Consider the following 21,039-nt stretch of genomic DNA (forward strand, 5'->3'; position numbering starts at 1 on the left):
ACTGTACCTCAACTTTTTCTAATACCATCTACTAGAAAATACTTATTCACTTGAGTTCCACACATAATCTATCCAAAATAAAACAGATAATAGCTTGAAATATGTTTTGGCATTTCCAAAGGTCTTGGCATGTAAAAAAAACAATTAAACTTGCAGGTATTTCTTTTCTGTGATAATGTTGCTGATTGTTTCATGCTCTGTATTATTCGATTTAATTATTACCAAAAGCACTACAGCTGCTACCATCATCATCATCATGGACTAAAATTTCTTAATTGTAATATATCAGGCTCTGTTTTAAGCACTTAATGTGCATATCTCATGTTTTCTCACACAAATCCTAAGGTAGTTTTTTTTTTTTTATCTCCATTTTGCAGATAACAGAAAAATGTACAATAAAGTGGTGAAGTATTTGCTGAGTCATTTCTATAATAAGCCTTTTCTTGTATATTAAAACTATTTCATATTTTAACAATGGAGTAAGTATGGTTATTGGTAAATCTATAACATCGATGTCCCTAATTTTCTGGCACCCTAGGTAATGGCCCTCAAAGACTGAGTTATTTCTGTTTCTTTTCAAGAAGAGATGATTTAAGATTAATTATTTGTCTCTCTAAAAAGTATGTGCATATGGCTAGCCTGTTGGCTAGCTCAGTTGGTTAACAACACCAAGGTCTAGGGTTCAGATCCTCTTACCAGCCAGACACCAAAAAAAAGAGGCCGAAATGAAAAAAAGTATATGCATGTATCTTTTTTTTTTTTTTTTTTTTTTTTTAAAAAAAGATGACCGGTAAGGGGATCTTAACCCTTGACTTGGTGTTGTCAGCACCACGCTCAGCCAGTGAGCTAACCGGCCATCCCTATATAGGATCCGAACCCGTGGCCTTGGTGTTATCAGCACCACACTCTCCCGAGTGAGCCACAGGCCGGCCCTATATGCATGTATCTTGATGCTGTTATAATACCTTCCTATCTCTGCATAATTATATAATTTAAAAACTTCACAACTTCTCCATCATATAAGTAATGGAAGTGTTTTTGTTTAACTTTACAGGAAGCAGTAAAAGAAAACAATAAGAGAAGAGAAATGGAAGAGAAGACTAGGAGGGCAAAGCTTGCAAAGGAGAAAGCTGAACAAGAAAAATTGGAACGCCAGAAGAAAAAGAAACAACTCATTGATATAAGCAAAGGTATGAAAATATTTCCAATTTTTTAAAAGATGCATAAAGTACAAAATAATTGCACTTCTTTATTTTTGGATTATAAAGTAAATAACTGTTTTCTTAGTAGAAAGTTCACAATATTATTAGTTACTCGTGTCACATTTTTCTTGGTGTACTATCTGTATTTCTTATCACCCTACACTGAGCGTTCAAGAATTTTGATAACCAATGAAAGGTGGGATGTTGTTGAAATAGTCTTTTTCTCCTCATTTATTTTACCATTTTATATTATGTTCTGGATGAGGCAGTGGTGAGGAAAGAAGAGAGTGAGATGAAAAGTGAAAAACTGGTATAGGAAGAGGAACCTTAGCCCTTAATCTCATTTTGTTGGCACATGTCTGTTGACAGTGCAGTAACAATTAATAGTCTTCCTTGGGGGCTTGAACATTTCAAGTCATAATAGATATCGACAGCACTATTACGAGTTGAAAAAGTAGAGAGGCATCTTGTTCAGCTGTGAGCCTAAGTACAAAATGCTGGTATATCCACATAGTGTAGAGTAAGGTGTTTTCTTGGTTAGCAAGAATAACTGTCTGTTATAGGTAGGTTGTTTAATTTGGTTTGGTTTTAAAGAAGAGAGGGCAAAAGAAGAAAGTGATTGGTACCAACTATCTGCACTCTGAAAATTTAAGAATGAAAAAGCATAGCCTTTGTCACCTGAGGGTTAGAGAATCTGAAAACAAAACAAAAAATCTGAGCAAGATACAAGGTAATATGATTGATACAGACCATCTATTAGTGAAGATAATACTAGTAAAAATTGCAAATACTTTATAATGTCTACATATGCCATATGCCAAGCATTCTTCCAAGACTTTTACATATTTTAAGTCAATCCTCACAATGTCTCTATGAGGCAGATACTATTGTTATTTCATTTTACAGATAGAAAACTGAGGCTCATAGAAATTAAGGAACTTGCCCAAAGTCACACAGAGGAAATATTAGCATGAAGATCGGAATCCAGGTAGTCTGGCTATAGAATCTTTGCACTTATCCATGCCGCTCTCAAAATAATAATAATTATTATTATAACAACAACAATAACAGCAGCAACAAACATACACCACTTACTATGTACCAAGAACTATTCTATGAATTTTCCATTTATGACCCCATTTAATCCTTGTAAAACCCTATTAGGAAAGTGCTACTATCTCATTTTAAAATGAGGAAACTGAGGCACAGAGAAGTTAAGTAACTTGTCCAAGGTCGTAAAGATAATAAGAGGTAGAACCAAGATTTGAATCCAGGCAGTCTGTGACCAGAGTTAATTATTAATTATTAGGTGTTTTAAATTATAATTGTTAATTATAATTATTGATCATTATCAAGTATTCTTCAATAATGTCTCTTAATGGCTCATCTTCTGAAATGATATCTATACCATTAAGTTTATTGTTCATAATTTTTAAATATATACAATTTTTTAGGAATTAACTATAGTTTATCTCTCCTACCCAGGAAATAAATATAATTTTAGGAGAAGGAAAAAAGTAACATTATATAAACAGCTGATGTAAAACAGAGCAGTATTAACATAATTTAGCAAACAAACTTCATAAGTAGGGTCAAGAGAACTGGTCTGGACTGAAGGTCACTCAGTTAGGAGGTAAGTACTAGAGCACAGCATGGCAATGTGTATTTGTAGGAAGTTATTACTTAAAAGGGACGAAGTCAGTATAAAAGTACTGAAAGTTAGCTCCCTTATGTGAATGGAGGAGTAGTGCGAGAAGAGAATGGAAGAGGTAGTAGGGGACAGATTATGAGCTAGCTAGCTTTCTTTCTTTCTTTTTTTCATTTAAACAAAGAAGGTTTATTTGAGCACTAATTAGGACTGCAAGCTGGGAGACACAGGTCCCAGAAGTCTCCAGCATGTGCTCCCTGTGAGCTTTCTTTTGTGCTGTGCTTTCATGTCTTACCCTGAAAGCTATGGGAAACCTATGGATGTTTATAAACTGGAAAGTGATATACTCAGGTAGGTTTCTTAGAATGATGATTTTGACAAAAGCAGGAAGAATGAATCGGAAGGGGAAAGTCCCGAGACAACAGAGGTCTCAACCCATTTCCACTAAAAAATTATTGACAACCCTAAATATCTTTTGTTTATGTAGTTTTTTTTATATTGACATTTATCATATTAGAATTAAAACTGGGACAATTTTTAAATTATTCATTCGGTTAAGATAATAATAGTAAGTCTATTATGTGTTAAATAACATTTTTTTATGAAAAGTAATTATATTTTCCAAAACAAACAAACAAAAAAATTAGTGAGAAGAAAATTAGTGTTTATAAATTTCTTCAAAGTCTGGCTTTATAAAAGACAGCTTGATTCTCATACCTGCTTCTGTGTTCAATCTAATGTAATATCATTTGTCATGTAGCTTTTGGAAAACTCCACTATACACTCATGAAAGAATGAGAGAGAAAAAGGTAAAAAAGTGTCAGTATTATTATGAAAACAGTTTTGACCTTGTAGATCCCCTGAAATGATCTCAGGTGCTGTCAGGAGTCCCCAGTCCACACTTTGAGAATCTCTAGGGAGAACGGTGAAAAGAGCAAGCAGTTAGAGGTGCAGTCTATCCAGTTTTATGCCAAGAACATAATCTTTCTCCCATACCACACCAATTTCCACCCACCCCAAGTGTTTATCGACCTTTCACTATTTCCCTAAACATATACCTATAAGAGGAAAAAAAAAAAAAAAAAGAAAGAAACAAAGAAAGGACCTATTTTGATTGTGTCTATAGTCTGTATTTTCATTTGCCAAGATTCAGTTAATTACCTCTTCGAATGTCATTGAAACCATAGGATAAATATCTAAATAAGTTTTTGTGCATATGCTCAGCTGAGTGATTTGAACATGAAACACACATTTTTAAATAGGATTTTCCTTTTATGCGTTGTTACCATAGCTCTATTTACACATCAGTCAAATAGTAAACTGCACCATTAGCTTCTTGATTTGTGGCCCATATGTTGCAAATATTTATTATTATTATTACTTGTTGTGATATTATTTTACACTTGGAGTATATGTGCGTTAGTACTTACAAATATGGTTCAAAAAGAGATGCTTCCATTGGAAGTGTGTAGCCTTAATTAAGAAGATGAGAAGATGTAGAAAAGACAGAATAAGAAGAACAGAGTCGGGTGTCAAGATGGAGCTCAGTGTCCATGAGTTTCTCAGACAGTGTCTTATGAAAGATGCTGTTGTTGATGAGATGGCAGGCAATTGCAGACATTCTGATTGCTGAGAGGAAGCATGGTGGAGACACATCAAATGTGAATCCATGAGGTGTGAAAGCCTATGGAAGATGTGAATGAGGTGTGGTCAGAAAGAGATGCATAGATCTTTAAATACATCCAATTAGAGCCCTGTAATCTTCCTTTCCACTGAAAGAGACATGATATAGAACATCTGATTGCCATCATGAGATATGTTATATATAAAGTGTAGAGTGATTTCATGCATGTATGACTAGACATACATGCCATTGGAAACAGAGGATCTTACCTATACCCAAAGTATTAGAGTCCCTTGTGTAAAGTAAGTCACTGGAAATGACAAACAACTTTAAAAAGACATGTACTTTTTCTGTAAAGTTTCCATATCATATTGTAGTGGGCTGAATGTTCCCCCAAATTCACTGAAGCTTGAATTGTGTCCCCCAGGTTTTATGTATTAGAAACATGGCCCCCACTGTGACTGTTAGGAGGGTGGGAAATCCTATTATGGTGATTGAAAGGTAGAGCCTTGAAGAGGTGATTGGATAGTAGGACCGTGCAGTAGTGAATGGATTAAAAATGGTGGTCAGGGGCATGGTTCTGAGGGCTTTAAAAGAAAAGAGAGGAGAGTCTGTCTCTCTCTGCTCTCTCTCTGCTCCACCATTTCACAGTGATACCCTGTGTCACTGTTGCCACCACCAAGATCCTTACCAGATGTGCTCCTGGACTTTGGACTTCCTAGCCTCCGACACTGTAAGCAATAAATTTTGTTTTTCTTTATAAAGTACCCAGTTCCCGGGTATTTTGTTATAAGCAACAGAAATTGACTAATGCACATATCAAATTAGCAAAATGGCACCCCACCTTTTAAACAAAATCTTCCGTGATCCCGTATTGTTACTAAGTAACACCAGTAAGGTATATTTATCTAGCATGCAAAATTATATAGATTCATCAAGGAGAAATATTTGAGAATGTAATTATTTAGAAGGATAATAGGAGTAAGCAAACACAAAAGACAATTTCTGTAATCTAGATGTGATAAACTGAGCTCAGAATTAAGTAAAGATGTCATGAAAACCAAACAGCCAGGGAATTATATCTTTTAAGTTAAATCCATAAAAATATCTTGTACCGAGTCTCCATTTTGAGAGAATTGGAGCGCAGAAGGCAAAAGCCATGATAAGAAAGTCTTTTTTTTAATTGAAAAGGAGAAAATAGACATGATTATATGTTAAAGACACACTCATTTTGTAAGCGGTGAATGGCATGACTAAAAAGTTATTAAAGCCTCAATGTTAAAAAAGTAGAGATCAGTCTTAGCTCTGCCACCTTGCTTTATGACCTTGTTCTGTTCCTTTATCTCTTCATGCCTCAGTCACGTCATCTGTAATATAGGATAATGACATTTACCTCCGATAGTTTTAGTGAAGATCAAATGCGATAATTAAATACAGTACATAACACAGGGCTTCCAATAAACTCGCCACTGATGATGACGAAAGAGTTGTTTTGTGCTCATTGGACAATCTGGAAACAGCTCAAGAAATAGTCCCCACCCTTAAGAAGTTTTCAGTTTTGTCAGAGAGATGAAATAAAGCTGAACCAGCAAATAGTTTTCTGTGTACTGATATGTGATAGAGATTATTTGCTCTATAGAGCTATTTAGAAGGAGAAATTGAGGTCTTGGTAAAATGACATAAGATGTCATGAAGAAGGCTAAGTACAGTCCCTGGACATATCAGTCAAGCTAGACCCTGATGGATGGGTAATATTTGGCTGAGCAGAAGCAAACCTACTCAAATAAAAGGGAATAACATTAGCAGTAGTGCATGTGAGCACGTCAGCACATCAGCCCATCAGCAGGCAGGTGTTGTGTTGGATATGTTTAATGGCCCACAGGAAAATACATCAAAATGATTAAGAGGATGGGTCTTAAGTTCAAGTTCTGGCTTCACAGTTCACTAGCCATATAATCTCTGACAAGGTATTTTATCTTTCTCTGCCTCGATTTCCTTATCCATAAAATGGAATAATATTAGTACCTGCCTCGTTATTGTGAGGGCTAAAGGAAGTAACACTGTAGAACACCGGAAACGGGTGTTACTTATACTCTAGTCTATTCATCAATTATGTATTGATGTCTTTTGATCTATTACCGGTCTCTGATAGTTAAATATCCAATATATACTTTCTGTTGTTGTCATTGTTAGGGGACAGTTTGATTTGGAAAATGGTTGGAAAAGTAGGATGGAAGCAGACTGTGAAGAGCCTTGAAAGTCAGACAGGGTAATTGCGGCATGATGAGGTAGGAGAGCTAAGGCTATTGTGGGAATTCCTTCGGGGATTACCAAGGTAGTAAGCCAGATGCATAGGAAAGGAGAGTTGACCACAAGGAGGATGTAGCTGGAAAAGAACAGTGAAAGGTAAAGAAAAAGGAGTTAGCTCATACTTGATTCTCTCTTCAAAGGAGTTTAAACCTGCGACAGTGTAAGAAGGTGGTAACCAGAAGGAAGAATTTCATAAAAGAGATGAAAAAAAGGCAGTGGAAGTTGCAAGCAACAGATCCACTGATGGGCTACTTTTTTTTTAAAGAACAGCACAGTTTTACCAATAGATAATTATATATTGATATCTTTTGGCATATTAGATTATTTCATTCATCCAACCAACATTTATTGCCCCATTTCCCAAATAATTATAATTAGAGCATGCACAGTACTATACCATTTATTCAAATGTAAAATTGAGAAAGCTAATTTAAATGCAGCAAATAATATGCTAAATCAATAAATGTACTCTAGTATGTGTGTAACAGTATGCAAACTATGCAATGTACTTGCTATAATGTATGTTCTCCAACCTTTAGTTTTATTGGTATAGATGATAATAAACTTAGGGACTACTAAAAAGAGATTAATTAATTCTGTATGTAGAGAAAGAAAGCTTACCAATATTTATAAATAGATCTTTCTCTTTTCATGTTTATGGAAGTCAGCAAATTAACTGCAAGGACTTAGAGGAAGCAATAGGAAAAAAATACATTAAAAAATCAGTGTTTTGAAATTGCAAACTACAAGTGTGATTCTTATGCAAATATTATTTAATCAGGAACAGTTTTACTCCTCCTTGTATAAGATTATATGGAAATTAGAACTGCCTATTTACTTCTAGTATAATGATAAAGAATGAGCTACCTTAGTCAGATTTGATGATAAATCAGTCTTTGGAGAGTGGATTAGCAAATTTTGACAAATCTAAACATTTAAACCCTATTAGTGTGGTTGATAGCCACTTTGTTTTTCTCGGTGTTCCAAGTTTTAAAAATAATTATAAGTGAATAAATTCATTTCACATTACATTATTTTGATCTGGGTAGAATAGATCAAAGGTGTGTTTCCATATCCTATAGATATATCTTACATAGATAAGATATAAAGCCTTATCTATGAAAAGAAAAAGAATATCTGGCTGATATTCTATTTATTTAAATTACCTTGCTCCTTACATTATCAAATATTTCAAGAAATCTACATTTATTCAAAATCAGAACTTTTTCACTTTGTTCTCTAGATTTGTTTTGCTCAGTGACGATTTGAGGTTTGTTTTCCGAAATAAAATTATTCAGTACAGTAAAGATTTGCCCTTAGCAAACTAAGGTGTTTAGTATAAATTCGAGCCTTTGTTATTTTAAACATCTTTAGGTCCATTTTAAGGCAACATCATGCCATGCTGCTGCCATTCATTCAGTTAACATTTGTTGAATTTCTAAGTTCAAGCCCTAGGTTAAGGCATTGAGGTACACAGAGGAGCTAAATTGTAGTAATCATCCAATGATAAATCACACCCTACTGGGTAAATGTGCTAATCCCAGTGACATGGCATCTCAGGCCGATCTCTCCATCACTGGTTTAGGCTGCAGTTGAAATGAGTTTAGCCCCATTTCCTTTGAAGACAGACAAACCAGGATTGAATTCAAATCCTGGCTCTACCCCCTGCACAGTGTATTCTTGGGCTCTTCACTTAACCTGTCTGATCCCCAGCTTCCTCATTTGTAAGACTGGGAGGAGAAGGGCATCTGTGATCTCAGAGGATTTTCATAAGAACTAAATGCATGCAAATCTCTTAGCACTTGCCTGGCACAAGGTTAGCACTTAAGTGTTAAATGTTGTTATCTCTTTAATAATAATACTTATTTCAGCAAACATATCAAGGAAAACTATTGATGGCAATAATTATTACAGGAAAATCTTGGTTGCCTAGCCTAGGGGAAGAGGTGTTTTGATTAATCTGATTTTATAATTATATAGAAAGCCATTTCTGCATCAGTCTTTATCATCCATTATCTTTCTGAATTCTCTTAGTGTGCAACCCTCCTATCACAACCACCTGCCCCTTTCCCCAGTTATTTTTGGCTTTACATTTTGTACAAGTGAAAGTGTGCACATATGGCACTTAAATATAATTTTGGACATATAGACAGACACAATATATATTTACTGGTAGATCATTGGAATTTGGTTATCTCTGGGCCATTATTCAGAGTGTCAGTGATCAGTGTTCACTAGTATCAGAGAGTATATTTAATCTGTACTATTTCCCAGATACACTCTAGATTAATTGAAGATTCTGGTTATTTTTTTCTGTAGCCTATTTGAGCCACTTATCACTAGTCATTTTTTTTTTTTTCTGACCTCATACTAAAATAATTACATTTCTGACATCAGATCACTGGAAATAAGTGCTAAACTCTCTATCTGCTTCACCAATAAAACAAATTTCTGCATCTACTAAAAATATTCTTTTAAATGAGAGGCAAAAATAAATATGTGAAACAAGATAGGTAATATACTTTAGATCACATTAAGAGTTCTACATTCTAAATGCAGAAACTCAGATTTATAAAAACTATAAGATCTGTCTTCAGTGTGCTGAGCATTTAACAAGATTTCATCAATTCCAGTGTAGAAGATGAGTAACGCTGGCAGTTACAAATTTGGCTTTTCTTTACAGTATATGTTTGTTGACATGTACACCTTATGCAACTTTACTAGGCAGAAATTCATGAAAATATTGGAGCAGGTGGGTGAAAACAATAAAATTGGCTACATAAGAAATGACTAAAACACAGTGTAGGTGGCCTAATCATTTATTAGAAACATACTTTGGTTCCATATTTTAATATTCTAATTCTTATTATAGAAAAGAATCAAATGAATAACAGCTGTTATATACCAACATTGCAATTAATTTGTCTCTGTTCACAGTCAAATGTGTTTAGATTCATGTCAGTAATTACACCTAACAGATTCACAGAATCAACAAACTGCACTGAACCCAACTGAGTCTCTAATGACTTTTTTTTTTTTAATTATATTTGTTCCACCCACATTGAATCCCTGAGCCCCTGGGCTACTTCAGAATCAGGACAAAATCTATTGTTACACTAAATGTGAAAAAGGATTATTATGGATGAAAACCTTTCAGTGATTTTTAATTTAATTCTACAAGTATTTAGTCAGTGCCCACAGTGTGCTGAGCAGGGGTGACCCACCCTAATAATAGTATTGTATGTCTGATAACTCAGCACCATTAACCTACTTAAGGGGTTATTAACTATCAGTCTTTCTCCCTCTCTTGTGTGTCTCTTCTGTAAGGAGTAATGGCTCTTGCTGTATGTGGTCCCACACGTGTATGTGTGTATGTGTACTCTCACACAGAGCCGTGGCCAGCGTATAGCATACAGAGTTCATATTTTTCACATATTGAGTGTGTGTGTGTATATATCTTTAAAACTTTAATGTTTCTTCTTTATAATAGTCAATCCTCAGTCCTCAGTTATACCTTTCACATATGAACAATCTGTAAAGTATATGATATCTTGACCAGTTAGTGGGAAAAACTGGGAAAGAAAACATGTCTTAGTTTAAGATAGCAGTTATGCCTTTGTTCTAATGGTATTAGAAAAACATTAAAACCTAAAGGTAGAATACCTGACTGTCTAAATCAACAGTGGGTTTCATATGCTATTTCATAGTAGCTCAGAAGATGATAATGCGTTTCATTTGGGAATCAAAAAATAATTATCTTCTTAAATGTGCGATTAACCATAGATGACATAATACTTTTATTTGTTTGAACTAGTACTGGAATTTACTTCAAATGTACATTGTTTAAAAAAAAAAATTCTCTCTGTCAGAGTAGCTATTTCAGAGGTCCTGAATTTGATTTAGACTTTCTATTTGCTGAGCCCTGGAAAAAGATTGCCTAGGAATTATTCGGAGCATCATTAAACAGGATGGATGCTTATAGGTCTAAGGAAGACTCGGGCACAGTCTTGCTGAGGTTTGGACAGGGTCCAGGAGGTTCTTTTCAGATCTGTGTGGTTCTGTGATATAAGACAACCGCATTCTCAGAGTATGCTGGGTTAGGCTGTGCTATAATCTAAAAGTCATAATACATTGTTTTGTTTAATTGTTTAGTCCTCATTTTTATGATATAATCCCTACCCCAGTTTCTAAGCTAATAATATTATGGAGTTGAGTGTTTGAAGTTGAAGAAGTTTTCCAAATTCGCTGCTTATCTATGCGTTCTTGGTTGAGTTGCTACCTTGTCTGGTTTTCTGGAGCAGTATTTCTGTGAAAGGAAAATGTGTTCCCTCTAGTCCTCTTTTGTCAAAAACCCTTTGCACTTGCTTTCTTTTGCCAATTGAACCTTTTTTGAAATGCATCAGTAGGGAGAGCTTGCCTAGCCTTTGCTAGACAGGAGTAGCTGTAGGTGCATTTAAACAATCCAACTTGAAAAGGGGATTTCTCTCTTTTTATTTGAAAACAATCGAAAATGAAAAGTGTATGTCTCAGGACAGAGTGCTTAACCGACCTCGTTCTACTGAACTTCGGTATGGTATATGAAACTGCCTCTCCTCTGTCTTCCCCAGTGTTTTAAAAAGATGCTTTACTTGTCTGAGGAAACTGGTTCTGAGTCAGAGAACTGGTGTAACGAGAATCCATTATGTTGTTAGTCTTGTTACACTGTTCTTTGCATCTCTTTCTCTTCGCTCAAAAAGTCAATACAGCTTTGTTCTAAAGGCTATCTGATCATATTTTGAGGGGAAATTGAGATTGAACTGTAGAGATAGACTGTGGTTATGTTAAGCTTTCAATGTAACTATGCTCCGCCCCACACAGTACATACAGCCTGTACTGTTAAGTAATCCTGTAAGCTCATGTGGCTAAAGCATGTTGAAAATCTCCATTTTCACTTGAGTAACCATGACAGTAGATGAAACCCCCAATAGGTACCTCTCTCCTCAGGGGTGGAAGTGGGGGCGGGAGGCAAGGGGCTAGCAGTACAGTTTCCAGCCTACCTTCCTTCGCCCCCTCTCTCATTTTAAGACCCAGAGGAACAAAGTAAATATCTTTATAAGAGAATATATGGATTTTTCCTTTTAAAAATGATAGATAATTATAACCTTTTGAAAAGATATCATACGCCCTCAACTTCAGTAGTTAACACTTCTTCTGCAAGGTGTGTTCTTTAAAGACAAAGTAACTAAGGACTAATTGGTGCTTACATACAAAACTAAAATTGGAAGCCATATTACTGAGGAGTCAGCTCAAAAATTTACTGAGAGCAGTATATCTTAAAAAAAAACGGGGCTGGCAGATTAGTTCAGTTGGTTAGAGCACAGTGTTTTAAAGCCAAGGTCAAGGGTTCAGCCAGCCGTGCCCCCTCCAAAAAAACAAAAAAAGTATCATTTAAATGGAAAGCGGGCCCATGTGCCAGGTTTTGTTTGTTTGTTGTGCGTTTTTGTTGTTTCCTGAGAGGGGGAATGAGAAGCTGGTCACTGGTCTCACAAATATGGTAAGGAAAAGAAACCTTTTTGTGCAAATTGGCTGTCTCTAAATCTCTGATGTTCAAGAAATACCAAGTTTCAGTTCACCAAACATAAGTCCTTTGTTATAAGCATCTTTTTTTTTTTTTTTTTTGCCTGTAGACAGTTTCTGAGACTAGTGTCTTGATTTCCATGTCATGCTTTTATGTGATATTTACCCACAAAACCGTTTGGATTATGTGAGTGAATGATGCCTCCTTATCATTCTGCGGCTCGTCTCTCGCCTTCTCCTTGGGGTTGTGGCACTGCCGCACTCCTGATACATTGCTTCCTGGTGGGTGACATCGTGATTTGTGAGCAACCTGGTATATAAATAAGGTGGTGAGAACTGCCTCAGCAATTCCGTTTCTATTTGAAAGGAATTAAGCAGCCTCTTTCTGTTCTTTTATATTTTCCTCTACTTTATGTTTTCACAATTATATTAGGTACTACAAAAGGACCTCTTTTCTCTTTCACTCCATTTCTAAAAAAACATTTGGTTGATTCAAAATCTCTTTGGAAATGTAACACCCCTATATGTTATACAATACCTCTCACACTGAATATATATTTTGGTCACGCCAGAATGTGGAGTTCTGCAACAGCTAATAACTACTAATTTTCTAGGAGTACCCTAGGAATACAGATGCTTGTGGCAGTGTGTTTATATTTTCACTGATATGAAAGGAGTGCTTATCTTAGGAGAGTGAAAACGAAAGTGTCAAACTTGGACCTTAATTCTCACCCATGTAGACACTGTGTATTCGTAGGTGTTTTGTGTGCTTTGGTAGATGTGGAAATACGTGTGAGATCAATACAAATTTACCTCTATGTATTCAAAAGTAGATATGGCTATGGTTTTACTCACTGAACTCATTAGCAAAGATGTCTCTTAAGTATAGCAAAGGTTACAGTATATATAATGAATATATGAATATATATAATATAAATATGATTACATTGACTCACACTGTAAATATCTATTTGTGTGTGTCTTTTAACAATACAATTGAATGTCATAACTCATTTTTTTTAGATTCCACTGAAGTATAAAAGCTAGTTGGAAATGCATACAGCATTGATAACAGCTAGGTAGAAATGCATACAGCATTACTCACCTGAGAAAAGCACAGTATAATTATTTACATTCACATATTACTCTTCATTCCTTTTTTGCGTTTCAGACCATCCATCTGGAATTACTCTTTCTGCCTGAAATATATCATTTAGAATTTCCTTCAGGTGAAGATGGCAAACTACTTGGGCAAAGCCTCTTTAGGAACTTTCTGGGCCAAGGCTGACTCAAGCCCTGTCCCGACCTACCCCCAAGGCATGGGGCCTTGGCCCTTCTTGTGAAGCTCGTAGGAGCTTTATTCCGTTGTTCCATCTCACCAAAATTTTCCTCATACGTCCTGACTCATGGCTTGAGCTGCTTCTCTCCTATCCCTTAGTTTACTCGTTTTCATTTTCTCATTTAGGGCTTTGCATACTCTGATCTGTCTCAGTTTCAGGTTCCCAGCCTCATGGCTTTCTTGTGGCTCCCCCAGCCCACTCCCCTGTCCCACCTTTGTTGCTAACTGGCAGGCTGACACACTGCCATCCTTCAGCATGCTATCTTGGAGCACCTTGGCAGTTTCCTCAGAAACCCTGTTACTGTGGGCTTAGCACTCGAGCTTCTTGTCTTGGCATTGTACTAGGGCAGTGGTTCTCAGTGTGCAGTCCCCAGACCAGCAGCTTCAGCATGACCTGGGACATCGTTAGAAAGGCAAAGTTCCTGGCTTCACTGTAGACCTACTCAATAAGAAACTGGGTGTGGGTAGGGAGCCAGCAATCCATCTTTTAACCAGCTCTCTAGGTCATTCTGATGTACAGTAAAGTTTAAAAAGCCTAGAGTCCAATGACTCATTTTCTTATTTTACAGGTGTTGCAACTCAGACACAAATAGCACTTGCTCAGGGTCATGAAGCTAGTGTAGTGCTAAATAGTAGAGCCGGGAGTAGAGCTTACCTCAGTCCACTGCTCTTTCTACTATGCTATTCTACATTACTCGTGCTTAAAATTGTTTTCAGTTAAGTATTTAAATTGAGTCATGACATTACTGTAGACTTGAAAGTGGGAGGCTTACCCTCCAAGCTTGTCATTTCTATAGTTTTTGAAACTACTACCAGTGACAGGATCAATCAGAATCACGTAGCTTTCAGTGACAAGGTAAGAGGATACCCTTGGCATTGGACACTTTACAGGGAACTCAGCAGAGTCTTCATGTTGTCCGTTATGACTTTGATGTATATTGCCATGTTTTTAAAACTACAACATACCAGGGCCGAGCCCGTGGCGCACTTGGTAGAGTGCGGCGCTGGGAGCGCTGCGACGCTCCCACCACGGGTTCGGATCCTATATAGGACTGGCCGAGTGCTGGTCACGAAAAGGACAAAAAAAAAAAATAAAAAAAAAATAAATAAATAAAATAAAACTACAACATACCAAAATGAACTCAAGCAACTGATTTACTAAGGAATGATTATCTGCATTCTGTATGTATGTATGTACGTATATGTATTTGGTTTGTAAAATGAATTACCAGAGAATTTCTTAGGTAGCAATGTCCCCAGTATATTGAAATTCTAATTCCTTGCTAGTTGGAAGGAGATAGATAATGAATTGCATAACTGTTCAGGAACACATCTATTGAAGAGCAGGCTTACCCTTTATTAGTTGTTAGTAGAGTATTAGCATACTTATCCTGTAATTACACTTATTTGTATGTACTTTATGAATATTCTTATATATTCTTCAGGTAGCAAATAAATATGTGTGAGAGTTTCCATTTGTTTTAGTTTGATATCTTTGCCCCATACACCCTCATGGACCTGAACTTAGACGGAAGGATATCCAAAGCTACTGTTTCAGGCTTTTCTGCTTTTAGTTTTATTTTTAACAACCGACATTTCTTTTCAATGATAAGGAATTGGAGCATTGAGACCATTTTCTTACTAAATCATGCTCAAGTGGATTTAAAAAGTTAGTGCAGCCTCTAAAGGAGGTGATCTAACCACTGGGAAATTCTTCCTTGATATGATTTTATAAATGCAAATGAAAAGAAAATAGCATTAAGGAATTATCGGGAATAAACAAAATTATCAGGAATAATAAGTACTACATCATTTTGAAGACCCTCTAATCTTTTCCAAATGTTCACTAGAAATTTGTGAAAAATGCACAGTCAAGATCGTTTATTGTTACAGATGGGTTTTGTTTTACTAGAACTGGCTACATAATTTGCATGGCTCACTGCAAAATAAAAATGTGGGGCCTCTTGTTCAAAGAGTATTAAGAACTTCAAGACAGCAGCAGCAGACCATTAAACAAAGCGTGGGGCTCTTCTGAGCTCAGGGCCTCGTGTGACCACACAGGTCGCATGCCCATGAAGCTTCTGTGTTTTACCTAAGTGTTAAAATGACTGAAAGAATCAAAATCCGCACCACTTTGTTCATGGAACAAAATGAATGTTTTGACTTGAATAAAAGCAAGACTCTCTTAACAAGAATCCACTTCTAAAAAAAGGCTCTTTCTGCAAGTGACCTTTTTTATTTATTTCAAAATGTCTATCTTTTCCTCTCAATTTTAACATGATTTCTGTAGCAAATAAAAAAGGGAGCTTTTCCCATGAGAGCATCTGTCAAGAAACAATCTTCTTTGGCCCTCTTCTGATATATTAAGAAATAGTTCTCATCTCTCTTAAAGTAGGTTTGAACCTTTTTCTCAGATGAATACTTTACATACTCTGAGCAAACAGCTTCAAATTTCTCACATATTTTGCCAACCAGATTTCCATTTCTCTTTTTTAATCCCTAGTGGCTTAAGTATCATATCTGCAGACAGTTTATACCACGTTCTCTGTACATAATGTGATAGGGTTTATAGCATTTCATTTGGCAGCGTATCTTTGGGTCTGTTTGCACTTAATGTGCAGGTCACTTTGAGTAATATCAATCCTTTGAATTTGTTTTCTGTGATTTGGTTTTCACAGAACATTAGGATGCTCTCGAGATTCTCCAGTCCAGTTCCCTGCCTCTAGGTATGCCTGTAACTCTGTAAGACAAATGGTTAAACAATATGTTTCTAAATGTCCCAGGAGAAGAAAAGTATACTAGCATGGGTAATCCTTATATAGTGAGGAATGCTCAGGAAACCACCAACAGCATTTGTATTCCTCACAAATTCCATTTTCATGAATACAATCATTATTCTTTTCTTTTTATTGCAATTATTTATGTGTCTTATTCCTTTACTTCACTCAAAGTGCTTTATTTCTAAACTTAACCTTAATTATATTCTTGGTGAGAAACTAGAAAGCAGACTTCTAACCAGTATATTCCTCTGTGTACAACTCTTGGGAAAACTTTCTCATCTCTCTGATACATTGACAGACCTGGGTTAATCATTACTGCTCACTTTTTTTTTTCTTTAATGCAAAACTATTGAATTATTCAGTTTTTCTTAAAAGTTCAATGATTTTTGTATTTCTGATGCTCTTTAGTATCCAAATATATTCACAGCGTTAATGCTCAGAGTCTCCCTCACTGGTCCACTGGCTCTAATATTTATTAGAATAATTTTATTTACCATATGTTTGTGTCATGTTGGAAATGTTAGGAGAAAAAATTGAATTTTTGAATGTGAAAGGTCCTTTCTTCTTTTATCAAAAGGAAAAAATGCATTCTCTGACATTAATAAAAGTCATGCTGACGTTCTCTTACAAGAAACTCACTAAAATGACAAAGAGCATGAAAAATGTAATTAGGTGTTTGGTTGAACTGAGTTGGTTGGTTTGTTCTCCTGATAAATTCTAATACACAGAAATAAAATTACAATTAATAAGAAAGTGCAAACGTGGCAGATACATTGATATTCTAAGTAATATTGAAGCAATTGTCATTATTTCGTGTGTTTGCAATAGAAAAAAATAAATTTGGCTTTTTTGCAAATATTGCTGAATTTTCCTCGGAAAAACACTTTAAGGAGTGGATTTATTTATTCAATTCTCAGTGAGGAACTGGCTGAATCAAGGTTTTGGAAAAATGAACATGTATTCTCTATTTTTAAGTATATTAACTAATCTATAAAGGCTTGACTTTCATTAATGCCTGCTGAGGGAAAAAATGAGTTCTAGAGATTGTGTTTTGCTCAGAACTGTGTAACTTTCACAAACCCTACTTAAGCTTCGATTTCTAAATCTCTCTCTAGTAAAATCATACCTCTAAAATGTTTCGTTAAAATGACAAGATAAGGGCCGAGCCCGTGGCGCACTTGGTAGAGTGCTGCGCTGGCAGCGCGGCGACGCTCCCGCCGCGGGTTCGGATCCTATATAGGACTGACCAGTGCACTCACTGGCTGAGTGCCGGTCACAAAAAAAAAAAAAAAAAAAAAGAGAGAAATACAATAAATACTTATAAAAAAAAAAAAAAATGACAAGATAAGCTGCCTTGCATCTCTATGCTGGAGTGGGGGCAAGGGACAGAGTTCTGGGAGATCTTGCCAAACCATCCCTAAGCATTAGGGAAAGAAGCGCCAATTATCGACCTCACCTCAGTGAAAAATTGGCAACACCTCCATTGCAAAGATAATAGCAAAAAGGCGGGTCGACCATGTGCCACACCGTGGCTTGCCTTGATCTTGTTCTCATGGTTGTACTGATGACTCATATAGAGTTAGAACTTGGACACTGGAGTTGTGAAATGTAGGAACTATTGGAAAGACTGTGCTTTTCAAGTCATGCATTTTAGAAAATATTTTAAAATTGTCATAGCCTTCTTTCTACATTGTGCAGTCTTCTACTTTTCTTTGCCTACCCCTCTTCTATTCATAAATATTTTCTCACAGGATTGATAGTAGTTCAAATGGCTTAATTATATCTCTAAATATTACATCAAACCATATGAAATTGTTGCTATTTGACCACTTTTGACCTATAAAAGTGGCAATCTCATATGGTTCAATCTAATAAAAAATATGTAATTCCCAAATAGAAAGGTAATATCCTACTATTACTTAACCACTTTTTGTTGTGGATGAAACCCAAATTTTATGTTAGTTGATCATTTACTAGCTGTTTGGCATTTAAGAGAATTTTCTTGCAGATTTTTGGCATTTAAGGAGAACTTTTAAACAGGAAAATTCTCTCCCTGTTCATGCAGGGCCACCCTGGGAAACAGGCCTTAATGAAGTCACTAATCAGTAGCCTGGTCTCCTGTGGATATAGTTCTCCTGTTTGCATAGCATTTGTTCAGAGAAAATGCAGTGTAGTTGGTTAATTTATCATTGTCTTTATTTGTGTTCCAAATGAATATGCCCTGGTCATTCTAATTAGATCAAGAGACACTTTAGTATCTTGGATAGAGCTGGACGTTGACAAGGTTTCCTTGGCTACCAGTTTCCAAATCATCTCTTAAAAGTGGATGATTAATCCATCCAGCACACGTTGATTTATCTCCAGCTTTGACTCTGAGGTGGAAGTGACCTCTTCCTCACTTTACTTCGCAATGCAGGATGCACCTTAAAATAGCTTTCTCTAGACTGGATATAAAGATTTCAGTAATGAATAGATTCTCTAAATATACTTTTCCTTCTTTGTTGAAGACAGTGCTAATGTGAGTGCTTAGTTACTAAAACAAATATAATGACATTTTTAAAGCCTCACAAGGTTGGATAATTGCTTTAAAGAAATTATGGTACTTTTTTTTCTTCCTTTTCCTGAAATAGAAAATCATGCTCCTGTTGGAGACCCAAGATTCCATATGTCAAAAGAGCATAAGTAGTGTATTCCTTTTAAAGGATGGGATAAATTTCCCCTATACTAAAAATCACTAGCTGCCACAGAAGTGCTGAGTGAAAAATGGTTCTTATTTCTTTGTGGACTGCAATTTCCCCCTGTTGATGTAGGCTATAAATAGGAAATAAACGGTCTTGAATGAAATGAGATAGTATGCAAAGATTTCACTGATGAGTTTAGATGAGCAAGTCATAAAAGGAGCAAATATTGCCGTGTCCTAAATCTTTGCCAAAGAGCCTTTAGTAACCTCCTCACTTTCTACCATTTTGGCAAATTACACTTTTTAACCCTGTTATTTTCAGAGTAACAGATATTTGTTTTTGGATTTGTTTTATTTATCTAAAAGAGGAAAAATAATTAAGAATATTAAAAATTATTACTGTTCAGTAGACAAGCCACATAAACATAGTCTTTAATATGCTTTATTTAATAAAATCAGCAGTTCCTCCCTTTATGATGTATTTATCTGAGGTAATTCATCAGCATGCGGATTACACTAAAATAAATTGCTTTTCTGACACCAAGGTCAAGGGTTCAGATCCCTGTATCAGCCAGCCATGCCTCTCCCCCCACCCCAAAATTGCTTTTCTAAACAGCAAAACCTTGGCTCCTGCAAATAGTTGATTCATGCACAAGGTATAATGTAAAAGTAGGCTGTTCTGTTATCGTTCTAAGAGCCAAAAATCTATAGCATTTTTCTCTCTGTTCATAGATATATATCAAACAAGTAGAGATTTTCAGAGAATATTTCATTTTTAGTTGGTCTGACTGGCAAGGGTCTTCATTAGCCAAGAATTCTCTTAACTTTCAAATTAGCTCATATAGAGGAAAAAATGTGTAATTTACCTATTTGTATTAATGCAACCAAAGGAGGATGCCTTACAATGCTCTGTTTTACACAGTTCTGTCCATTGAGTAAGTGCCCAATGGTTATGTGCTGATAGCTTGAAGGAGCTAATTAAGAGCTACATAAGGAATGTGCTGAGGGTATGATTGAAGCAATGCTGATTAACTGTAAGTTATGCCTGCTTTCCTTTCTTGAGCCTACAGTTCTAAGAGACATGGTTGAAACCAATTTGAAATTGTAAATCTTTTCTAGTTAATCCCAAGCGAGAAATTAAGTGCCTATTTTCAAGTCTGTCTCTGACCACAACTCTTATCTGTTTTAATAAAATATAACAATATTTACAAACAGTTGTGGCATAACAAAGTAAATAGCAACATAGTTACTTAATAAAATAGCGCATGGCTCTCTCTCTTGCTCTCTCTGTCTGCTCTCTCTGTTTTCTCTGCTTCCACCATCTTGCAGCATGAGACCCCTGGGTCACTGTCACCACCACCAGATGGACTGTGGACTTCCCAGCGTCAGAAACTGGACCCCAAACTTTTATGATGGGGAGAGGAACAAACTTAATCTTATCAAATAAAGGCGCCTCTTCCCATGAAACAAACAAACAAAAAAATAGTGCATGATATAAACCATGGAAGTTTTGAATTTAAAAAAAAAATCAAATGTAAAGGTCAAGTAGACATAGCCACTTAAAACACTTATGAAATTAAGCTCCAAGAAATGACAATCTTTAAATGCCAGTATTTTCTCTGGTCTTAATAGCTTTTAGCAGATTATTTAAGCATAATTATCATCCTGACTTTATTTTAAAAGAACCAGATAATGTTCAGAAATTGATATAATTATATCTCTGAGGTATTGATGCCTAATTTTGTAATTCTATATCATTTTTATTCTAACTGATCAACTCTTGTACAGTTCAATGGCATCCACATTATTTACTCAGTAATCTGTAATTATAGACTTCCTCTGATAAAGCACCCTATGCTTTATTGCTCTAGGTTGTCAGGAGTTCTGTGGGTTTTAATTT

The 21,039-nt window shown here is 35.8% G+C and overlaps 1 protein-coding gene across 2 annotated transcripts in view; it reads left to right on the top strand.

Moving 5' to 3' along the window:
• Window positions 1-21,039, top strand: part of DIAPH2 (diaphanous related formin 2) — an 834,932-nt gene that overhangs the window by 666,204 nt on the left and 147,689 nt on the right. For both annotated transcript variants that reach the window (XM_063083053.1, XM_063083052.1), the window contains one exon: window positions 1,055-1,190. In XM_063083053.1, the coding sequence (XP_062939123.1) occupies window positions 1,055-1,190 (136 nt within the window). The remainder of the gene's footprint in view (window positions 1-1,054; window positions 1,191-21,039) is intronic.

The sequence above is a fragment of the Cynocephalus volans genome, chromosome X (assembly GCF_027409185.1).
Source record: "Cynocephalus volans isolate mCynVol1 chromosome X, mCynVol1.pri, whole genome shotgun sequence".
In the NCBI taxonomy this organism is placed as follows: Eukaryota; Metazoa; Chordata; class Mammalia; order Dermoptera; family Cynocephalidae; genus Cynocephalus; species Cynocephalus volans.